Source organism: Cyprinodon tularosa, unplaced genomic scaffold (assembly GCF_016077235.1).
Source record: "Cyprinodon tularosa strain WSP-4 unplaced genomic scaffold, ASM1607723v1 ctg30, whole genome shotgun sequence".
NCBI classification, from domain to species: domain Eukaryota; kingdom Metazoa; phylum Chordata; class Actinopteri; order Cyprinodontiformes; family Cyprinodontidae; genus Cyprinodon; species Cyprinodon tularosa.
In genome coordinates this window covers 3,622,927-3,641,319 of record NW_024039008.1, presented here as the reverse complement: position 1 = coordinate 3,641,319, position 18,393 = coordinate 3,622,927, and the positions used below count along the sequence as shown (strand labels likewise).

Genomic DNA, 18,393 nt, shown 5'->3' with positions numbered 1-18,393 from the left:
ATAAAAAAAAGTTTTCATTCAACAATAAGAGACAATACAGAAAAAAAGTTGTAAAATTAAGAAAGGTAATGTAAGATAATCCTTTAACAAAAGTGTCTCAGAGGGGAAAAATATTCACACCAGACTAAAGAAAACATAAAGTCAACATAAGTCAATCAACATAAAGAAAAAAAAAAAAGAACAGAGGCTCACAAAAAAGACAAAATATACCATCAACAGACAAATAAAAATGAACCACAAGCATTGTCTGTATTATACGTACCTGACTCCCAAAAATATTAAACTTTTAAGACTTTCTTACCAACAGCACCTGACTTCAGAGCGTTCTTACTCTGGAGTCAGGGAGCAGCAACTCTTTCCTTTCCTTTGAGTAAATTTTCAATTTTGTCATCAACTCTTGTTTAAGTTACCTACACAGCTATTTTTATCCACTGATAAAACCGTTTGGACCCACTGTGGGTTGAGCAGGAGTGAGAGAGTTGCTGCTGTGCTGTAGCCAGCTCTGTTTAATACTGTATCGTTGGGCCAGAGGGTCCACAATACTGAGAGGGGAAAGCCAGTGGGGGGAAATTCATTATCTAGATTTTCTACGCTTGTTAACTTGGCCAGGGACAAAAAACATCCTTCCTTTTTGGCAATTTCCTCAAATAAATCCCATTTCATAGCCCTATGTCTATGTATCTTCGAGAAGCTTGCAGCCAGTTTGATAGTGCCAAGAAACAAGACATTACCATCAGCAACATAAAAAAAATGCATAACGGAATTTATAAAACTATAATGAAAATTTTGTAGCCTAATGTAGCTTTGGGGGCACAGCTTTAAAAATACAAAACAAAAACAACTTAGTTTGAATATAAAGATATCTTCCTCTGTAAAACCACACTGTTTATGAGCACAGAAATAAAACGGGGGCATACTCATAGTTCCCAAACACTTTTCTGTGTCCAATGGGCTTATTTACTTAAGGTTTTACTGGATTTGAGCCATGCAGCTTCTTTCCTTTGCCCATATTGTATTTGCAAATTTTCCCCCGCCAAGAATGACTGCATCATTCTCCTTCTTAGTCAAGAAGAAAGGAGCTATAAATCTGACAGGATGGAGGTTATCACAGCACACAGGCATCCCTATCCTTGATAATGATTTAAGTCTGGATTGGGTCAATCCATAGTATCATAGGGAGGCAATTGTTGGGATTATGGACACAAGAACTATGCGTCCACAAAAGAAGTTCCTCAGACACTTTCCTTGAAGTTATCCTAAACTTTCATTGTAATATGTAATGACATGACATATCTGGTCATGTCTGCCATTTTATTCCTCTTCTAGGTATAGTTATATAGCAATAGAGGACAATATTGCTGATCTACAACTACAATGGCTGTGACTCATCGTCGAGTATTAACGTGAACATAAATAGCAAAAGCATTTGCTATTAAAGTCAGAGGACATTTCTGTGTATGGACTGCATCAGAAACCTCAAATGACATGTCTGCTCTTGTAGATCATTACAGAATTAATCCCTGAGACACCAAATGGCCATGGTGTGGCTCACACAGATATTCCAATACGTCTAAAAACCTTGTGCAATTACATTAAGTGGGAGGACTAAACTGCTTGTTTGGTTAAATACAGGGGATTTAGAATCTGCCACTTTAATTTTAGAGATGGCTTTTGACTGGCTACTGGCAGGGTCTAGGTATAATCTAAATATGTAACAAAGCCTGACAATCCCAGGCCTTGGCTCAGACCTCATAGTTGAGCATGAAATTAATTCTGACTCTATGAAATGGGATTCTTATCTGCCACTGTTGAGCCCAGCAGCCCCTCAACACCACCCCCAGGGTCTATCTCAAGTGTTGTTAGCATGTTTTAAAGCTGGCAACAGCTGGAAGGATTCCCCTCTAAGCTTTCTGGTTGTGGACCCTCTCCAGCCATGTCTGAACTGTCATATGAAACTGATTTCAATCTTGTCTGATAATGGTAGCATACCAAATGAGGTCTTACTTCTGTATGGGAGCCGTTTTTAGAAAGAGCATCTTGCAAATTTAATAAAACTGGTTTAATTTTTTAAGTTTTTTGTATCAGTTGAATTGAATTAATTTGACATTAATGTAGACACATTCCTGGATTATTTTAATTCCTTTGGATTATGCTCTTCAAAGTTCCCATTTCAAACCTCAGGTAGTGCTACTTGGACTGATCACAAATTTCAAGATTTGGTAAACATTTTAAGCATGGAAAATAGATTAAACACATTTGAAAAGTAATGTCCGTCTGTCTTTCCACTTCATGGCAAAGAGATTTAGTCTGCCAGGTGCTAGAGGACCCAAAGAAATCTTTAGATTATCTCACAATTCTCAGTAGAGCGAATCCAGGGCTTTGGAAAGATATGATCAAAATTGTGAAGTTTTTGCTGTCTTGAGCATTTTGTACTTTTTAGACTTTTAGTGTTGCCAAACACTTCCTTATATGTTGTTAACTTTCATATCATAACTCGTAAGAAATTCAAGTTAAGCAGTACATTTATTAAAAAGGTAGGATTTGAAAGGTTACGGAACATCCTTTTTGCTAAAATGAAATTTTGATCCTGAAGAGCTTCAGGATGATTTCATTCATCAGATTTATTTGTGTTGTTGACACAAAGCAACGCCAATCTTTAAACTGTGATATTAAGCTTAAGTGTACTTGTACTTTGGTTTCCTCAATTGAACAAAACAGGATTCGATTATTTGCAAGATAAATACAAACAAATTAAAGCTACTGAACAGCAGTAGCAGCCACAACAAACTGTTCAAAGTTGAACACTTGTTCATTATCTCATAAAGGGAAATGTAAGAATGTACTTCTCTTCAGTTCGTGAGTTCAAACATTAGCAATGAATTTAGGGAAACCACTGAACGAGACACAATGATGGCAGTTCTTTGTTTTTAACGGTGGTCAGAATAATTCATTGCATTTGTATGTTGAATGCACCTAAACAAAATAAATATAGTTTTATGAGAGGGAAAACTGTTAGTTTCAAAAAACAATTACTTAATTGTATCTCATTGTATAAAAAGATCTATTTGTTGAGAGAAATCCAACTTTAAAGAACATGGCAGACTGAATCGCTAAACCAAACAACCACTTACCTCAAAGCATCCAAAAGATCAAGTTATTCTTAATAGTAAATGTTTAGTTTGTCTGGCTTTGTCTGTGAATATTCTGACTTTAGTGCTAGAATGCTAATGTGATGTTAGGGACCGCTGTTTTGCAGTGAACCTTCAATGTACAAGAAAAAGATGGGTTTGAAAAACAAACAATGAGAATCAGGGTAAAATAATGTAAATAAAATGGATTGATAAGTAACCTTGCCTGTTTACTTCTTTGTTATGACACATGTTATGATATAGAAATAGTCTCATATTAAGCAAGACTTGACTTGAAACCCATCATATTTGCTCAAAAGCCCATTCTCCCAGTATGTATGCCTCAGCTAACTTGCTCTGTAGTAAAATAAGTGCACAGTATGAAAATACTGCTGAAAGATACAGGTGAGAGAGATGTGTCAAATTATTAATATTTAAGGTAAAGACTTAACTGAATAAAGAGATAAATACAAAGATCTGTATTTATAAAAAAAAATAAAATAAGAAATGAAACATAAAAAGAGGGACTCAAGTGAACAAGGTGACGCCAAGCCATTCCAAGAACAATTTTAGTTGTAATCCACAAGGAAAAAGTGACAAAGAGAGGGACCGAACTGGAGGAGAGTGATGAAGGAAGAGGGACAGAAGGAGGAGGGATGTTTTCAACTCTGCTTGCACTTTACAAATGCAAAAACAGGCAAGAATATCACAAACACACACAGACTTGTGGATATATGTGCATACACTAAAGAATTGCCAAGACAGAAATGGGGGTGGAGAAAGATGTTTTTTTTGTTTTTTTTCATGCATGGAGGAATCAAAGATTGTTAGTTCAGTGATAGCTGCCCAACAGCACCCCGAGTGGGCAGTAGTGAGTGTCACATGCAAGTGGAGTTCTTGGCAGTAAAACTGCACTTTCTGTGCAGGAACAAAAAAGAGCTGTGAATTGGTTGTTCCAAAGCCCCCACGCTCACATGTCGAGGCACAGCCAACAAGTTGCACTGGTAGAAACAGAAAATGTGTTATAGAAAGTCTGCTCCCACCACCAAGGCTTGCCTATGTCACTGTTGAAGATACTCTGCTTTAACTTTCCAAAAATAGGCCAAAGTACTGTCAGTGTAGTAAAGCATTGCAGTCTCTCATGCACAATGCATTTTTCCATGTTGCTTTGTCACAGTAAAAATTTACATTGTTGAATGTAGTAATAATCTCAGTAAATCAGGCATTTTTTATGTACTATACAGTGAAATAGCAACTAGTCAACATTTACATTAGGCTTTGAATGGCATTTAAACCCTGAAGAAGTTGCACCTAAATGTCTTGTTATTTCAAATGCAGTTATTATAATCTACATCGATATTACAGAATATTGATTTAATTTAAGCTGTTTCCAGTCTGGTGGTCAAAGGACCCAATCAGATCATCTTAAGGGGACTGTTATTTTTAAAAGCAAACTGCTATACTGATTTGTACCAACATTCCCTTGATCTAAATCTAACCTTAAGACTATCATGTAAATCTGACTTGGTACAATCAACTGTCAGTAACCAGTTTTTTATACTACTGGACACCATATGTTGTCACAAAGGCATCATTTTCTTTTCCTTTATTACAAAGTGTGTGGTAAAAGAGGAGAGAATAAGCTAAAAAAAAACTGGCAAATGGTCTAATAACTGAGGTTTCTTAGTTATTAGGTATCAGGTTTCTTACCAGGACTTTTAATCAGCCTAGCGGGAATAGGGTAACCTGGCATAAGTGTAATTCATGATTATTTCAATGGTGCAACTGAAAATCCACCCGTAGAACGTGTTTGCAAAACGGAGGGACATTAAGAACAATGCTTTGAGCTGATTGGGTTCCTGCTTTCAATCTCCAGGTTTAAGCCAATCACAGCAGCAGTGCCAACAACACATATTAAATTCTTGATTTGTTTCACAGAATTACCTAATGATTCAAATTGTTACTGTGAGGAAAGTGCAGACATCTTTCCGTCCACAAAGGTAAAAATGGCATCCATTTGCTTGTTTTTTTCAAAATGGAAATAGTTGGAATTCCAGCTGAAACCGGCTCAGTTATGTCTATTTTCAGCCTTCTGCCTCTGGTTGATTCGTTGATGTCATGTACATCATTGCACATAGTCTTTATTTTTGTGCAATTTTGACAACTTTTAGTGCAACCAGCCATTGTGCTTAAATGCGCTGAACAGAAGGAGAGTATGCCAAGACTGTCAAAGGGCTGATATGCTCATAAAAAAACCCTGAATCGACCTAACTTCAGTGCAGCAGTGACAGCCTGCTCAAAAGTCCTGGAGAAAACCCTGGTTTGGTGCTGACACATTTTTCACTTCTTTCTAAGTAGCAACAATAAGTATCATTATTTAAAGTTTGAACAATAGTTCCCATAAGCCCCTATCTTACTTATCTTTCATCTGTTCTCTAATGTTCACCTTCCATAAGTTCTGACAGGTGGAATACATTTTGCTCTATCTTTTGTCTTTTTTTACTCCAACAACATTAAATCAAAAATGTACAGTTCATATGAGAGCCCTGGTGGTCTTTCAGGAGAAGTAACATTTTTTGTGTCTTGTGGGATGTGAACTTGCTGTCAACAAAATAAAAATAAACCATTAACCAAAGTAAAAGAAAACAAAAAACACCAAATATACACCCACCCACAACAACTTAAGTTTAAAATGGCAGAGTAAATATGTACATATATCTTCTGTGAGAAAGTTAAGAAATTAAGACAAAAGAATAAAAGATTTTATATAAATATGCTTTGCACCTAACAGGGACTTAACCAAACTAGATTTTTCTTTTTTGAGTAACTTTCAGATTGGACAAAGGCTTATTACAATCGGAACGTTTTTCCAAAAAGTAAAAAAAACAACCCACTGGACTTTGCTTCCACAGTCTTGCTTAGGAAACTTGCAGATTATAAGAACCATCTTGATTTCAATTTAAGATATAGAAAGCAAAGACTCATTCTATTTAAACTTGTAAACCAAAGTCCAGTGAATTATTTATTTTTTACTTTTTTTTAAATGACTATGATCGAGAATCTTCACCAGCAAATCTGGAACGTTTGCATTCATGAAGACGGCTAAGAAAAAGAGATACTGTAGCGCAGCTTTACAAACCTTTAATGCTATGATATTTGTTTGTTACACTGTTGGCTTCAGAAATTCACTCACTGCACATCTAGAGCTGATAGAAACATGCATTACAGTACAGTTAAAAGTAATAATAATTCAGAATACTAGATAAATGCTATGCCATCTTGGAAAATAAGTGGTTATTACTTAAAATCCATTGCCATTTTAGCCTGATTTGCCAAATTACTTTTGGGTTCGCTGAATGAGCACAGTTCATGGTGAGTGCTGCATATTTTTTTAAATGTATGTTCCACAAAAGGCTGGTTTATTTTTATAATTAACCATGTGTTATAATTGCAGTTAATGCACATCTTGTGCTAAACTGTCAATTTGGTGTTAACTCAGATATACGTAACTGTACTCAAACAATCAAAAGTAAAGTGTTTTAGCAATATGTGTGATACCAACTTCCTGTGGTTGAAATAAAGTTAAAAGAAGAAAAAAAACTACCCTTAAGACCCTTGTTTTTGATTCAAATTTCTGTGCACAGAATTTAATTAAAATGTTCCTTTGGCCTCATATGCATTACTTCGACTGCAGTTCTACATAAAGTAAACATTTATTAGAGTAATGCAAACCTTAAAGAAGTTCAAAAACATCAGATAAACACAGTCAGAAAAATAAATCAATATTAAATGGTATCCACAAGATTCAATTTAGTAATTATTTCCAGTTTAACATAGCTATAACCAAATGGCTAAAAGGAAAACAGGAAAAATTGTAAACTTTAGACGAAAGAACAGGAAAGTAAAACAACATAAATTCAAGTAATTTTAGTTACGGTCCATAAAGAAGGAAGAATCATTGTTTTGTTTCTGTAACAAGAGTTTCTTTTGTTAGCAAAACTGAAATAAAAGGAGAAGATCAAATAAAAGGCTACATACTGGCTTGCAAGGTCCTCTCAGAAATTTCATTTGTGAAGGCCCCAATGCCTTTGTTTGAGATGGCCGCCAGGGAGAAGCGGTACTCTGTATTGGGGCGAAGGCCTTCCAAAACATATGATTTTGTGGGTCCAAATGTTTTCTTCATCTATTAATCAAAATATGAAAATATAAAATGATTAACACAAACATATTCTTTTAACATGACATTGAAAGCTTTTGTGAGACAGAAAATCAAATATGACACTTGCCTGCGTGCCAAAATTGCTTTCCCTATAACGAAGTTCATAACTTATAATTCCTTCTTTCTCATATGCGGGTTCCCAAGTCAGTTCAATTCTAGTGTCTGACACGGCACCCACCTGGAATTTGGATGGTTGACCTGGAACTGAACACAAGTGAGATTACATTTTAAGAATTGGGATTCAAGACAATAAAGCTGATAGAGTTTAAACTAGGGTTGTCACGATACTAAACTTTTCAACTCGATACTAATACTAAGGAAAATATTCGATACTCAATACCATTTTCGATACCACAAGAATAAAAACTCCAAATTTCAACAGAAATATTTTGATTAATAATTAAAATACAATAAATAAATACAATAAATAATAAGAACAATATTTAAGTTTAGTCAAGAAACAAAAATAATTCTCAGTGTTCAGAAAGTGCATTTTCCTTTATTCTGCACTTTAGATGAATGACGAATGATGAATGTAGCACTGTATCGATACTTTTTTGAGTATTGTATCCGGAAACAACGTTTCAGTATCAATACTTTTTTGAGTATCTATACTTTTGACAACCCTAGTTTAAACCATGATAACCAGTAGCTAAGTTTCCAAACAATGATATTCGAATAATGCAAGTTGGCAAATACACAGGCAGTTTGATTTAAAGGAAATCTAAGATTAAGTATAGTCACAAAATAATTCCACAGTAGTTGTAACAACTGGACATAACGCCAATATATGCCTTATCACATTTGATCCATCCAGGGCTGTACTTTTACGTTTCATAGCTCACCTGATTTATCAGAACAAAAGGCTTTTCTTCCCTAACTATGCCCATAAAAGAGTCTTGTGGGCCACTTACTCTTTTGCCTGTTCACTCCTGTTCCTTATTCAGATAATTTTGGAAAGATGGCTAATAGATTTCTAGCAAATGGAATGTGTCTGTTGTCAATCAAAGTAAATCTAACATTTTTGCTTCTTTATGAAGTGTTTTAATTGTGCCTAATAGAAACTACCAACCTAAATGAGCCATGATCCAAAGATGGTCAGTGCTGTTTACCTAACACACACACACACACACACACACACACACACACACACATATATATTAAATGCCAGTATTAAATGCCAAACAACTACTCAAATCCTTACCTCCCTGCAGTACTTTCACATGAATGGGCTCAGAAAAAGGTCCATCACCAACGGATGTGAATGCCAGAACTTTGATAGTGTATGTCTCTTGAGGAATTAGGCTCTGAATGGTGGTGATCAGACTGTCCTGGACATTATGGATCTGCCAAAGGCTCATGGGCTGTGCATCATCCATAGTGTAGTAAACTCGGTAGCCCTTGATCTGCCCATTAGGTTCCTCGGGTTCTTCCCATTGCACCATCATGGTGTTTTGGGGAAGAATTTGCGCCTTAATGTTTCTTGGAGGACTTGCTGGGGCTTGCTCGCCAGTTCGAGTTTCAACTGGTTCACTGGGCGGACCTTGTCCAATTGAATTCACTGCCGAGACACGTATTTCGTATTCTGTATTTGGGTAAAGGCCGCCAATGCTATAACGTGTGGTAGTGATGTCATCAACAGTTTCGTATTTGCTGTCTGGTGACTTGGCTCTATATTGTATGATATAGTATGTCACTGGGTCTGGGTTTCCTGAGTCCCAAGTAATGGTCACACTGGTTGCTGTGGTTTCGGTAACCACAGGGGTACCTGGAGGCTTGGGGAGAGCTGGTAAGGCAAAATAGCAGGACAGAGAGAAAAGGTATTGATTTATGATCATTCTATAAATTTGAAGCAAATGCAAACATTAACCAACTAGCTTTGTTCAGTAAACCAAGAACAAGAATAACTACAACCTACATTTTCTATGTATATCGTACATTCTTCACAAATTCAGTTATCACTCACATTTGACGGTGATCTGTGCAACAGCTTCAATGATGCCAAGGCTACTCATCGCCACGCACGTATAGTTGGCTGACTCACGTACACTGCTCAGTTCAAGAACATTTCTGCCAACTGGCATCTCGTCGTCTGGTGTCAAGTCCTCAGAGTTCAGCATCCACTTGACATAAGGCATGGGGGACCCTACTGCCACGCAAGTTATGTTCACACTGCCACCTGGCATTATCTCTTGACTTGTTGGTAGAATGGAGAAGCGAGGAGGTACCCGCCGGACTGGGAGAAGGCATGAGAAAAGGGAAAGGATGACAAAAAAGGGCAAGGAGTCAAAAGGAAGAGAAAAAAGATGTAACAAAAGAAGCAGATGAAGATGGGCCTTTCTCAAGTAATTACATAACACAAATAGTTCAACATGATAAATGTGAACTTGAACAAAAAATATAAATAAAACTAGACTTAAAAAAACAAAAAAGTAACAAATAATGGGAAATAACTAAACTAACAGAATAGCTTCAGCAACAATATAGATTAACAGTTAAGCAACAATTCATAGCAACAAGGTTCCATTGACCAATATTTGACCCATCACAGCACAATTAAAGACACAAAAATCTATTACGAGTTTCTCATCTTTGGGGGCTGAACTTCTAACACAGAAAACTATAGCACTACCTGATCGCAAAGTCGTAGAGTAAAATAGTAGTAAGGGCCATGTGATAATTCAATCACATAAGCCCAACCCGGCAACCTGGAACTTCCTGTCCTCACAGACACACATGCCAAACAGGAAGTAGGCCATTGCAGGCTTCTCCCACAGACCAGGAAGTGTAGGGTTACTGAACTAGTGACCATCTCTGTAAGGTCTAACCAAATTCTAGAACACATTTGCAGTGAACACCTGGCTCTTCTTTCTAATTGTCTTAAAGATGAGAAACTTTAATCAGATTTTTGTGGTTTAGGGTAGATCCACTGGACAAAGCCTTATTAAGATCTGACACGGTTCCATTGATAGATGCAGCTATCAGTTTCACAGACAGCATGCATAAATAGATCGAGGTAAATCAAGGAGTAAATGATAACAAAATCAGATATAAAACTTGAGATAAAATGCATTGAGGAATATAACTGAAGGGTCGCTAGCATGCCCAGACAAGACGATTGGAGAGGAGAAATAGTACGAGGTAGCAGAAATAACATCGTAGGAAAGGATAGTAGGAGAAAGAACAGTGCAGTCAGGAGTGACAGAGGAAGAAAAAGAGTAGGGAAGGTTGGAAGAGGGGTAAAGGGAGGCAGGGGGTAACCCGTTTTACTGCTGTGTAAACTTTTGCTTTTCTTCAGCTAATGTGACAAAATGTGATGATTGCACATTGTCACATCGCAGTCTTGGTTAACACAAAATAGGTATTGAGGAACAAGGTGTGTGCCTAAAAATACACAGAAAAAAAGCGCTCTAGCCACTGTAGGTAGGAAGCTAACTATTACACAGTGTAGGAGTAAAGAAACAGAATTGGATCAACAGTGAATAGAGTTTTAGAGAATAGGAAGGAGAGATGGAAATAAAAGAGAAATGGATACCAGTACGAGAGGAAGACAGTTATAATTTCTGAAGATATGGAAAGGGACTGGATTGAAGAGGGAGGATTATAAACTTGAGATTCAGAGGAGGGACGTGACGGGTGCAGAGTACTTATATGTGTGCATGACTATAGATATATAGTTTTTGCATTGGCGTAGGCATGAGTTTGCGTGTGTACAGTATGCAAGAGCTATAAAGTGAAAGAGTATGATTCTGCAAAAAACTGATTGAGAAAGGCATCCCAGCAAGCACATTACATTGAAGCGTTTACACATTGATCTGTCCTCTTCTTAAAAATATGTTTTTTGGTTTAGTTTCTAGACGTTAGGGAAATGTTGAAAGCGTATACCAATTCAAAAGCCTGGTTAGGTAATATAGTGTGCTACTATATAGGTAGGCTAAATGTCCAAAATATATATACATTTTTTTTAAAATAAACAACAGAGAAAGGAACTATTTTGATTCAATGTCATAGTGTTTGTTGGGATGCAAAGGTCAAAAGAGAGAGTGAAGGTAGTGAATACACAGAAGAAAACATGATGAAATAAATGTAAAAGATGACTTTAGAGACTGACAAAACAAGGAAGAAAGAGAGACAAGACACGAGGCAGAAATTAAAATCAAACAGACCCAAGCAGCAAGACAGCAGACAAGACAAAGGGAAATGGATTGACAAGCGGACATACTGTACAATACGCAACAAGGGAAGGGAAAGGATTGGGGTGTCGGAAAAGGGGGGAGGAGGAGAAGGAGCATATAAGTGGGGGATAGAATAAGTAACTATGATTATAAATAAAAAAAGAACCAGAAAAAAAAAATCATGGCTCAAAGTTGGTTTGGAGGTCTCACACACTGGGGCTTAAAATCAAGAATTCGGTACATGTTCCTTTCTTACCACCTTAAACTTTGCTACTACAAAGAAATGGATCTTCAAGATTTGGGGCAGGAGAGTATAAGGTAGGACAAAGTAGGGGTAAAGGGAGTGATCAGAGGGAAAACTGATAGGAGTGAATAAGGTAAAATAAGACCTGAAAAAACAAGTGTCGATCCAAATGGGATTCATGTTTGGGACAAGCGGATTTGTCCACAAAATTAAGGCAGAAATAATGTAAAACGCCAACTCAGGGATTTTCTTTCACCTGAGCTGTGCATGCAAAGCTCAAGTTTGATAGATAACTGCAGTTACAAAGTAAAAAGGCTCAAGTGGGTAGCATTGCTGGTCTTGGGTTTTGGATATGTTTCTAGACTACCCTGCATGCAGTCGCTGTACTATGCACTGTTAATGTCCACTGCTTTTTTACTCTAGGGATAAAAAGACCTGAACTGAAGGGTCAAAAGTTCATAGTTGACTTTTTAAAAAGGGTTTTATTTCGCAACAGAAACTATTTAATATAGTAAATGTTCTATGGAAAAGGTTGTTCTAAATTCAATAATAGCTTACTTGAGATACTTTTTTTTCCGATTATTTCTTTAACAAACAATGGCAAAAATCCGTCTGGGAGAGTGGGGAAAATAAATTTATATTCCTGCTTTATTGTTTGATAAAGCATATCTAACTAACCAACAAAGGTGATAGTGCAGCCCATTCCTCACACAGACATGCATGGGTGTGGCTATGGCATGAGTGACGTAGAACGGTGCACCCTCATACGCTTGGGCAGAACACCGGAGGACCAAAACAATTCAGAAAATGTCACCCAAGCCCATCCAAGCATGCCATTTATGACTGAATATAGCATTTTTCGAGACACACAGACTCACAAAATCAAATCAAATGAAAGGAAGCAAATGAAACTGAACAAATCCACAAATAGAACTACATCCGAACAGCATAGACAGTACCAGAGTGCAGCTGTGTTCACAGAGGTTTGAAGCAGTATAATTAGATGTTTTTCAGCTTCTATTTGTCTTGAGAATTTATCTTCCAATTCAAAATGTTTGTGGTAACTGAACATGACAAACATGGTTGTTTTAGGGGAAACATTCAATCCAAGTTTATCTCAGGGTGATCTTCTCTCCCTGGGGCTCAGTTCAGCCAATGGACCGGGAGCTGAAGTGGTTAAGTGAATGAGGTTTCCCCATAGGACAATGTCTCGAACCACCTTTAAAAACATACAATGTGGAAATCTACTCTAAATGAGCTAATAAACATTGATAATTAGGGAATCGGGAAAATTAGATTAGTTATTTCTTTCATCTTTAGACATTCTGACACAAGGAAACCAAAAATATCAGTGTCTAAACACCAGGACAAATGGAAATAGTATTCCGCTACTAGAGTAAAGTACTACATAATATCTCCATCAGAAAACCAAAGTGTTGTATATGAGAATAGTGTGGTGTGAATATCTTTTCACATTTTTGCCTTTAGAACAAACTGATTTGATGTTTTAAAACTGTTATTTTGCCTAGGAAACAGTTTCAACAATTCAACAATTGAAAATTAAAATGTCATACAACCTCAAACCTAAACCTTGTACCCCAAGCATGAAGGTTGTTCAGTTTTAAGTGCATGCTCAATGCTGCCTGATTTTGTTGGGTGCACTACAGTACCACGCAAAGAGATGAGATCGTTACTACGCATTTTGGGTCTCATTTAGTTTTTTTGTGTGGATATTTATTGAAATGCCCCCTAGTTTATAAGAATGCTTTTCAGAAATGACAAATGCTTTTAAAAAGCTTTTTGTCCTTTACCTTTGCCTAAGCTTAACATTAACAATCATCGTAAGAGGAAATTAAGGTCACTTTAAATTTAGAAATCAATACCTCGCGAAAATAAATTACCAAACTTTAACAGGACTTCAGTCAGCTTGCAGTCTGCTATCTTGATTTTCGCAAATGACACCCTCATTGCTACAAAAAAACAATAGACAAAGAATCCCAATTGCATGGACACACTCCTCATTCACAGAGACCAAGAGCCCATCCGGCCCATTTGGAATTAAGAAAAAAGAAAAGGAAAATCCACATTTTATGTGGTCAATGACAATATGTAGCCTTTTTTAAGCCCCGATGTGGAGAGAAAGACAAGAAGCCGTACACTGGACAATGTGAGAAGCAGTTGAGAGAGAAGGCCAGAGTACTTCACTAACTCTTATATTGGCATTGATGTGGAGGCATTTATGTCCGAAAACAGAGGTCAGAAGGTTGACATTAATGTCCGTTAATGTGAGGAAGATTTTGCTGCCCTAAAATGAAGGGGGAAGCCAAAATAATGTGCAGCCTTTAGTGTCACCTTGAAGCTGAGATTACACCCTCTTGCTGCTTGAGGACGCAGACACAGTATGGAGATCCTTTAGTCATACCTGCAGGGTGGGTCCTACGGCATTTACATTTAAGCTGCAGGGGTTTGACTGTATTAACATACCTTGGCTGTGCCTGTGCTAAACACTCCCTATGGGTGGTCATCAAAATGGAAATTAGTACCTAAAGGAAACTAACAGGAATTTCAGAGTGTTTATGAATTCTGTTGTCTTTACAGGTACATGACAAGCAGCCAAACTATACTGCAAGTACATTCCCCCATTCATGTTAAGAATTAAAGGTACATGCCAAGACAGTTAGAAAGTTAATTTGCAAATGTGATAGTGAGGCATGTGTTTTTAATGGAATATCAAGTCACTTCTGTCACCAATAAGGAATTTCTGGGCTGTGTAAGGCAAACATCTAACAGTGATGGCGGAGATTTGCTTTGGCCAGTGAGAAGACAAGGTGTAATCTAGCTTTCTTTCCCAACATTACATACAGAGGCCTAGCAAGACATGCAATCACATTCACAAACAGGCAAGTATCATAGTAGGAGAGCATGCACATGCATATACAAACAGCACAGTCTTTCTGCATCAGTGCTTCTTTCTTGAGCTACGTATAGAATTAAGTATTTATATGTTTGTGACCTGGTGATACTAAAGGTATGAAAAAAATCGAAAGTAGCTGGAAAGTTGAGAGAAAAAAGGCCACTGCTCTGACTGCAAACCATATGAAAAATGTTTTTTTTTTATTCTTTCCACATGAAAACATACATATTTTATAAGGCAAGGTAATTCAAAATCTAATTGCATCTACTCACTGTAAGCTACACATTACATTCTTTTTTTTGATACAAGGCATTTTTATTCCATGAAATTCCAGAGAATTGAAGGTTTTCATTTCCAGGGCCCTGTAAAGCCTGTGTGTAACGATATACTAGTAATGATATACTATTAGCAGCTCCTTTGACAAAATAATAGCTAGGTATTTTCCCTAAGAAAATATTCAATGCAGGTGTCATATTGGGCTAAATCCAACATATATTGCATGATTAATTTGAGTGTTATAAGCAGGATTTTTCGAATTGTAAGTGTAAACAGTGCTTTCATCAAGTAGCTACCACTATCTTACTGAAGACTACTAATTTTCAAATATCTTAAAGGAAATAACTGAAGGTAAGAAAGACTTCAAAAATAAGTATTAGCATATAAAGCTCACCTTTCCAGTAAACTGACTTTTTAAATACCCATAAAACAGGATGATCTGAAAATCTAATCACATGTAGTAATTTGTGCTATAGTACAAACATTATTAACGTTGAAGCACAAAGAAAATTCAAAAGTCTCTGTAAAGTGCCTTAATATGGCATGTGTTGGGAATTGGGCCAATATAAATGAACTGTTTTACAGTATGCTCATTAAAAATTGATATTTTCTATGACTTTAGACATATACATTTAGAATTTTATTCACCAAATTAAATTTTTGCAATGCACTTGTTTGTCTTAACAATACATCGTGCAGCTGAAATCAACAAATACAATTGGCAAAAAAAAACCAAAAAAAAAAAAAACAGATATATCCTAAGTTGCTACTTGGCAGCACTAAATGCAATATTAGGGACACAATATTGTTATTGATCTGCACAACATTGTGAATGACATCTGTTAAGGCCTACCTAAAACCAACAAGGAACCTTACCAGGACCAATGTGGTCTAATCTTTCCAGTAATGAATAATCCTAGAGTAGATGGCAGGAACACTGGCTGTATACACATTTATCAATTCATAGGGCATAGGCATTCACACTTCGAGTGTCAAGAAGCAGAGCAGAATCAGATTGAGAAAGGAACAAGAATCTCACCAACTAATGAACCACAAAAACAAACATAAAAAAACACTAAACAAAACAGAATAAAAACATACTGCACCATACTCACAACACAGAACTAACTCAAGGAAAGGTAAGCCAAAAACAGGGTTGTCAGGAAATAAAACATTTTTAGAAAATCAAATAAACAAGAAAATAAAAAATAAAAAAACAGAAGAGAGAATGCAAACAACAAACACTGGGGCCAAAGGGGTTCTGCACAGGCATGCAAGCGCAGTTACATTCTCCCATCAAGCAACAGGTCCTGTTATGTTCACATGCTGGGTTTCCATGACAACACATGCAAGAAAAGCTTTTAGGTGCAGAAGCAATACCGAAGGATGCATAACGTGAAAAGGCCCCACAATGCAAACATAAAATTAAATTAACAACACCCCAACTAGCCGGGGTTTGCTTTCATCATTTATTTGTAAATTAGGAAAACAAAAAATTTTTTTTAATTATTTTACAGCTTGGATTAACTGTATTTATTTTTGTTTTTTTTTTTCTTTTGGGTTTTTTCTCAGATTAGTAATTAATCGAGCTCTGCAAAAGTCAAATAACAGCTAAATATTTTCAAACATGTTGATTGCTTTTTTCAAATGTGGGTTAAAAAAAGTAAAAAAGAAAAAACACACCAACCTTCTCGAAGCTCTGAGGGATGTAAAGGGGTTGATGCAGAACACAATGACATGAGGAGAAGAGAAAAATAGGGGAAACACAGAGAGAGTAAAAAAAGCCACCTCAAGGTGTTTAGCTGCAGCTACATGACCCTTTCCTTTCTTCTTTCTTTTTTTCCCCATTACCTCTGTCCCTGTCATCAGTGACATCCGTCTTCAAGTACACTTGCCTACCCTCCCCTTTGAATAAACTTTGAACCAAAACAATCAGATTCACCCCAGTGGTTCCTCTGGTGTCTGCTAAGGAAAAAGGATTGAGACGCCACTGGAGTCAATTCAAGCGAACTATACTCATAATTTCAAATTTCACAAGTCCTTTATGGCCACAATGAGAAGCTCCTATGGTGGCCACATTTCAAATAGTTGGAGAAAGAAACCAAATAAAGAGAAAATAAAGAAAAGTAACTAATGAAAGATTGAAAAGAATAAAAGAAAAAGAAAAATCAAAAAGACACAATTCGGTAGGAAATTAGCAGCTGCAGTTCCAGACTGGTAAAAATGAAATCTTCTAAAAAGCCAATCAGTAAACACTGTCATTAAGGTTTGGGAATGAGTACTGTTCGCTTCAGCACCCGCATGCCTCATTTTTATGTTTCTCTTCCCTATTAACAATCACCCTCCACCACAGCTGCTAATCTCAAGTGCATTTTGGTTCGTGAACAAAACATAGTCAACATCAAGTATCAGAATTAATTGACAAAAGTTAACTGAAAACAAATAAAGGCCGACACCATCACAGCATAATATTTGTGTTACATAGTGTTAATGCATTGGAGTCCTTTTGAAACTGGTGTGCTTTTAAAAAAGCCTGCTCGTGGAGCCAGTGTTTATAGTAATATTCTGCTTAGACCAGTATTTCAACGTTTAATATTTGGGTATATAAAAAAATGCCAAGATCTGGGCTTTATAACTCTATGCTGATAACAGATGTTTTATAACAAGTTGTCAAAAATACTTGTGGACAAAAAAAAGTGCAGAGGTTCTGTTTCGATTCAAAAGTATAATACATATCTCCTTGCATACATAACACAATCTGTTATAGAAGGGGGGGGGGGGGCTTCCCCAAGGCGATGATCTGCATGGACCACCAATTCATACAGCCAACTGACATTTCTGCTGAATCACATTTATAAGAGCTTGAGCCTCTGGTAGGTTTATTGGCTCTCTTGAAGAACCATTTTCATTTTACCTTCATCTCCCTATAGTAGAATCTCTCTTCTCAAAGCATCTATTTTACAGAGTCTGATGATAGCAATAATGATGAAAAAGCAGTTCCCTGACCCATTTTATAATGTAGGAGTAGTGAATTATTTATTGGGAACAAAGTTATTTGGTACACAGCAGAGGGAACAAACAGAGTAGATACCGAGGCATCTTTATTTAATATGCACAATATAAATAATACATGCCGAAAATGCATGTGCTTCAATTTATTAAAGCTCCTTCGACAGGGATTTATTGTCATTTAGCATTAGTAGTGGTGGATAGGCTTTTGTCTTTATTGTCTATTTAATATGAAACCATTCCCTCTGACTGCTTTTGAGAGAAACAAAAATTATATATATATCTTCATTTTGCTGGAACATATCGCCAAAAATAAGTATTGTCTGTAAAATCCTTTAAAGATAATACACCAAACTAGAAACAGATTTGTGCTCCAGTGCTGTGCGTTAAATACAGAGCTATTTTACTGTATTATAAAGGCAAATACC

General features: G+C 36.6%; 1 protein-coding gene across 1 annotated transcript in view; it reads right to left on the bottom strand.

The window, feature by feature from the left end:
- ptprsa (protein tyrosine phosphatase receptor type Sa) overlaps positions 1-18,393 on the bottom strand; it is a 197,162-nt gene that overhangs the window by 67,468 nt on the left and 111,301 nt on the right. Inside the window, 5 exon segments of the mRNA XM_038291557.1 lie at positions 7,167-7,311; positions 7,415-7,551; positions 8,552-9,133; positions 9,314-9,583; positions 16,644-16,655. Of these exon segments, the coding sequence (XP_038147485.1) occupies positions 7,167-7,311; positions 7,415-7,551; positions 8,552-9,133; positions 9,314-9,583; positions 16,644-16,655 (1,146 nt within the window).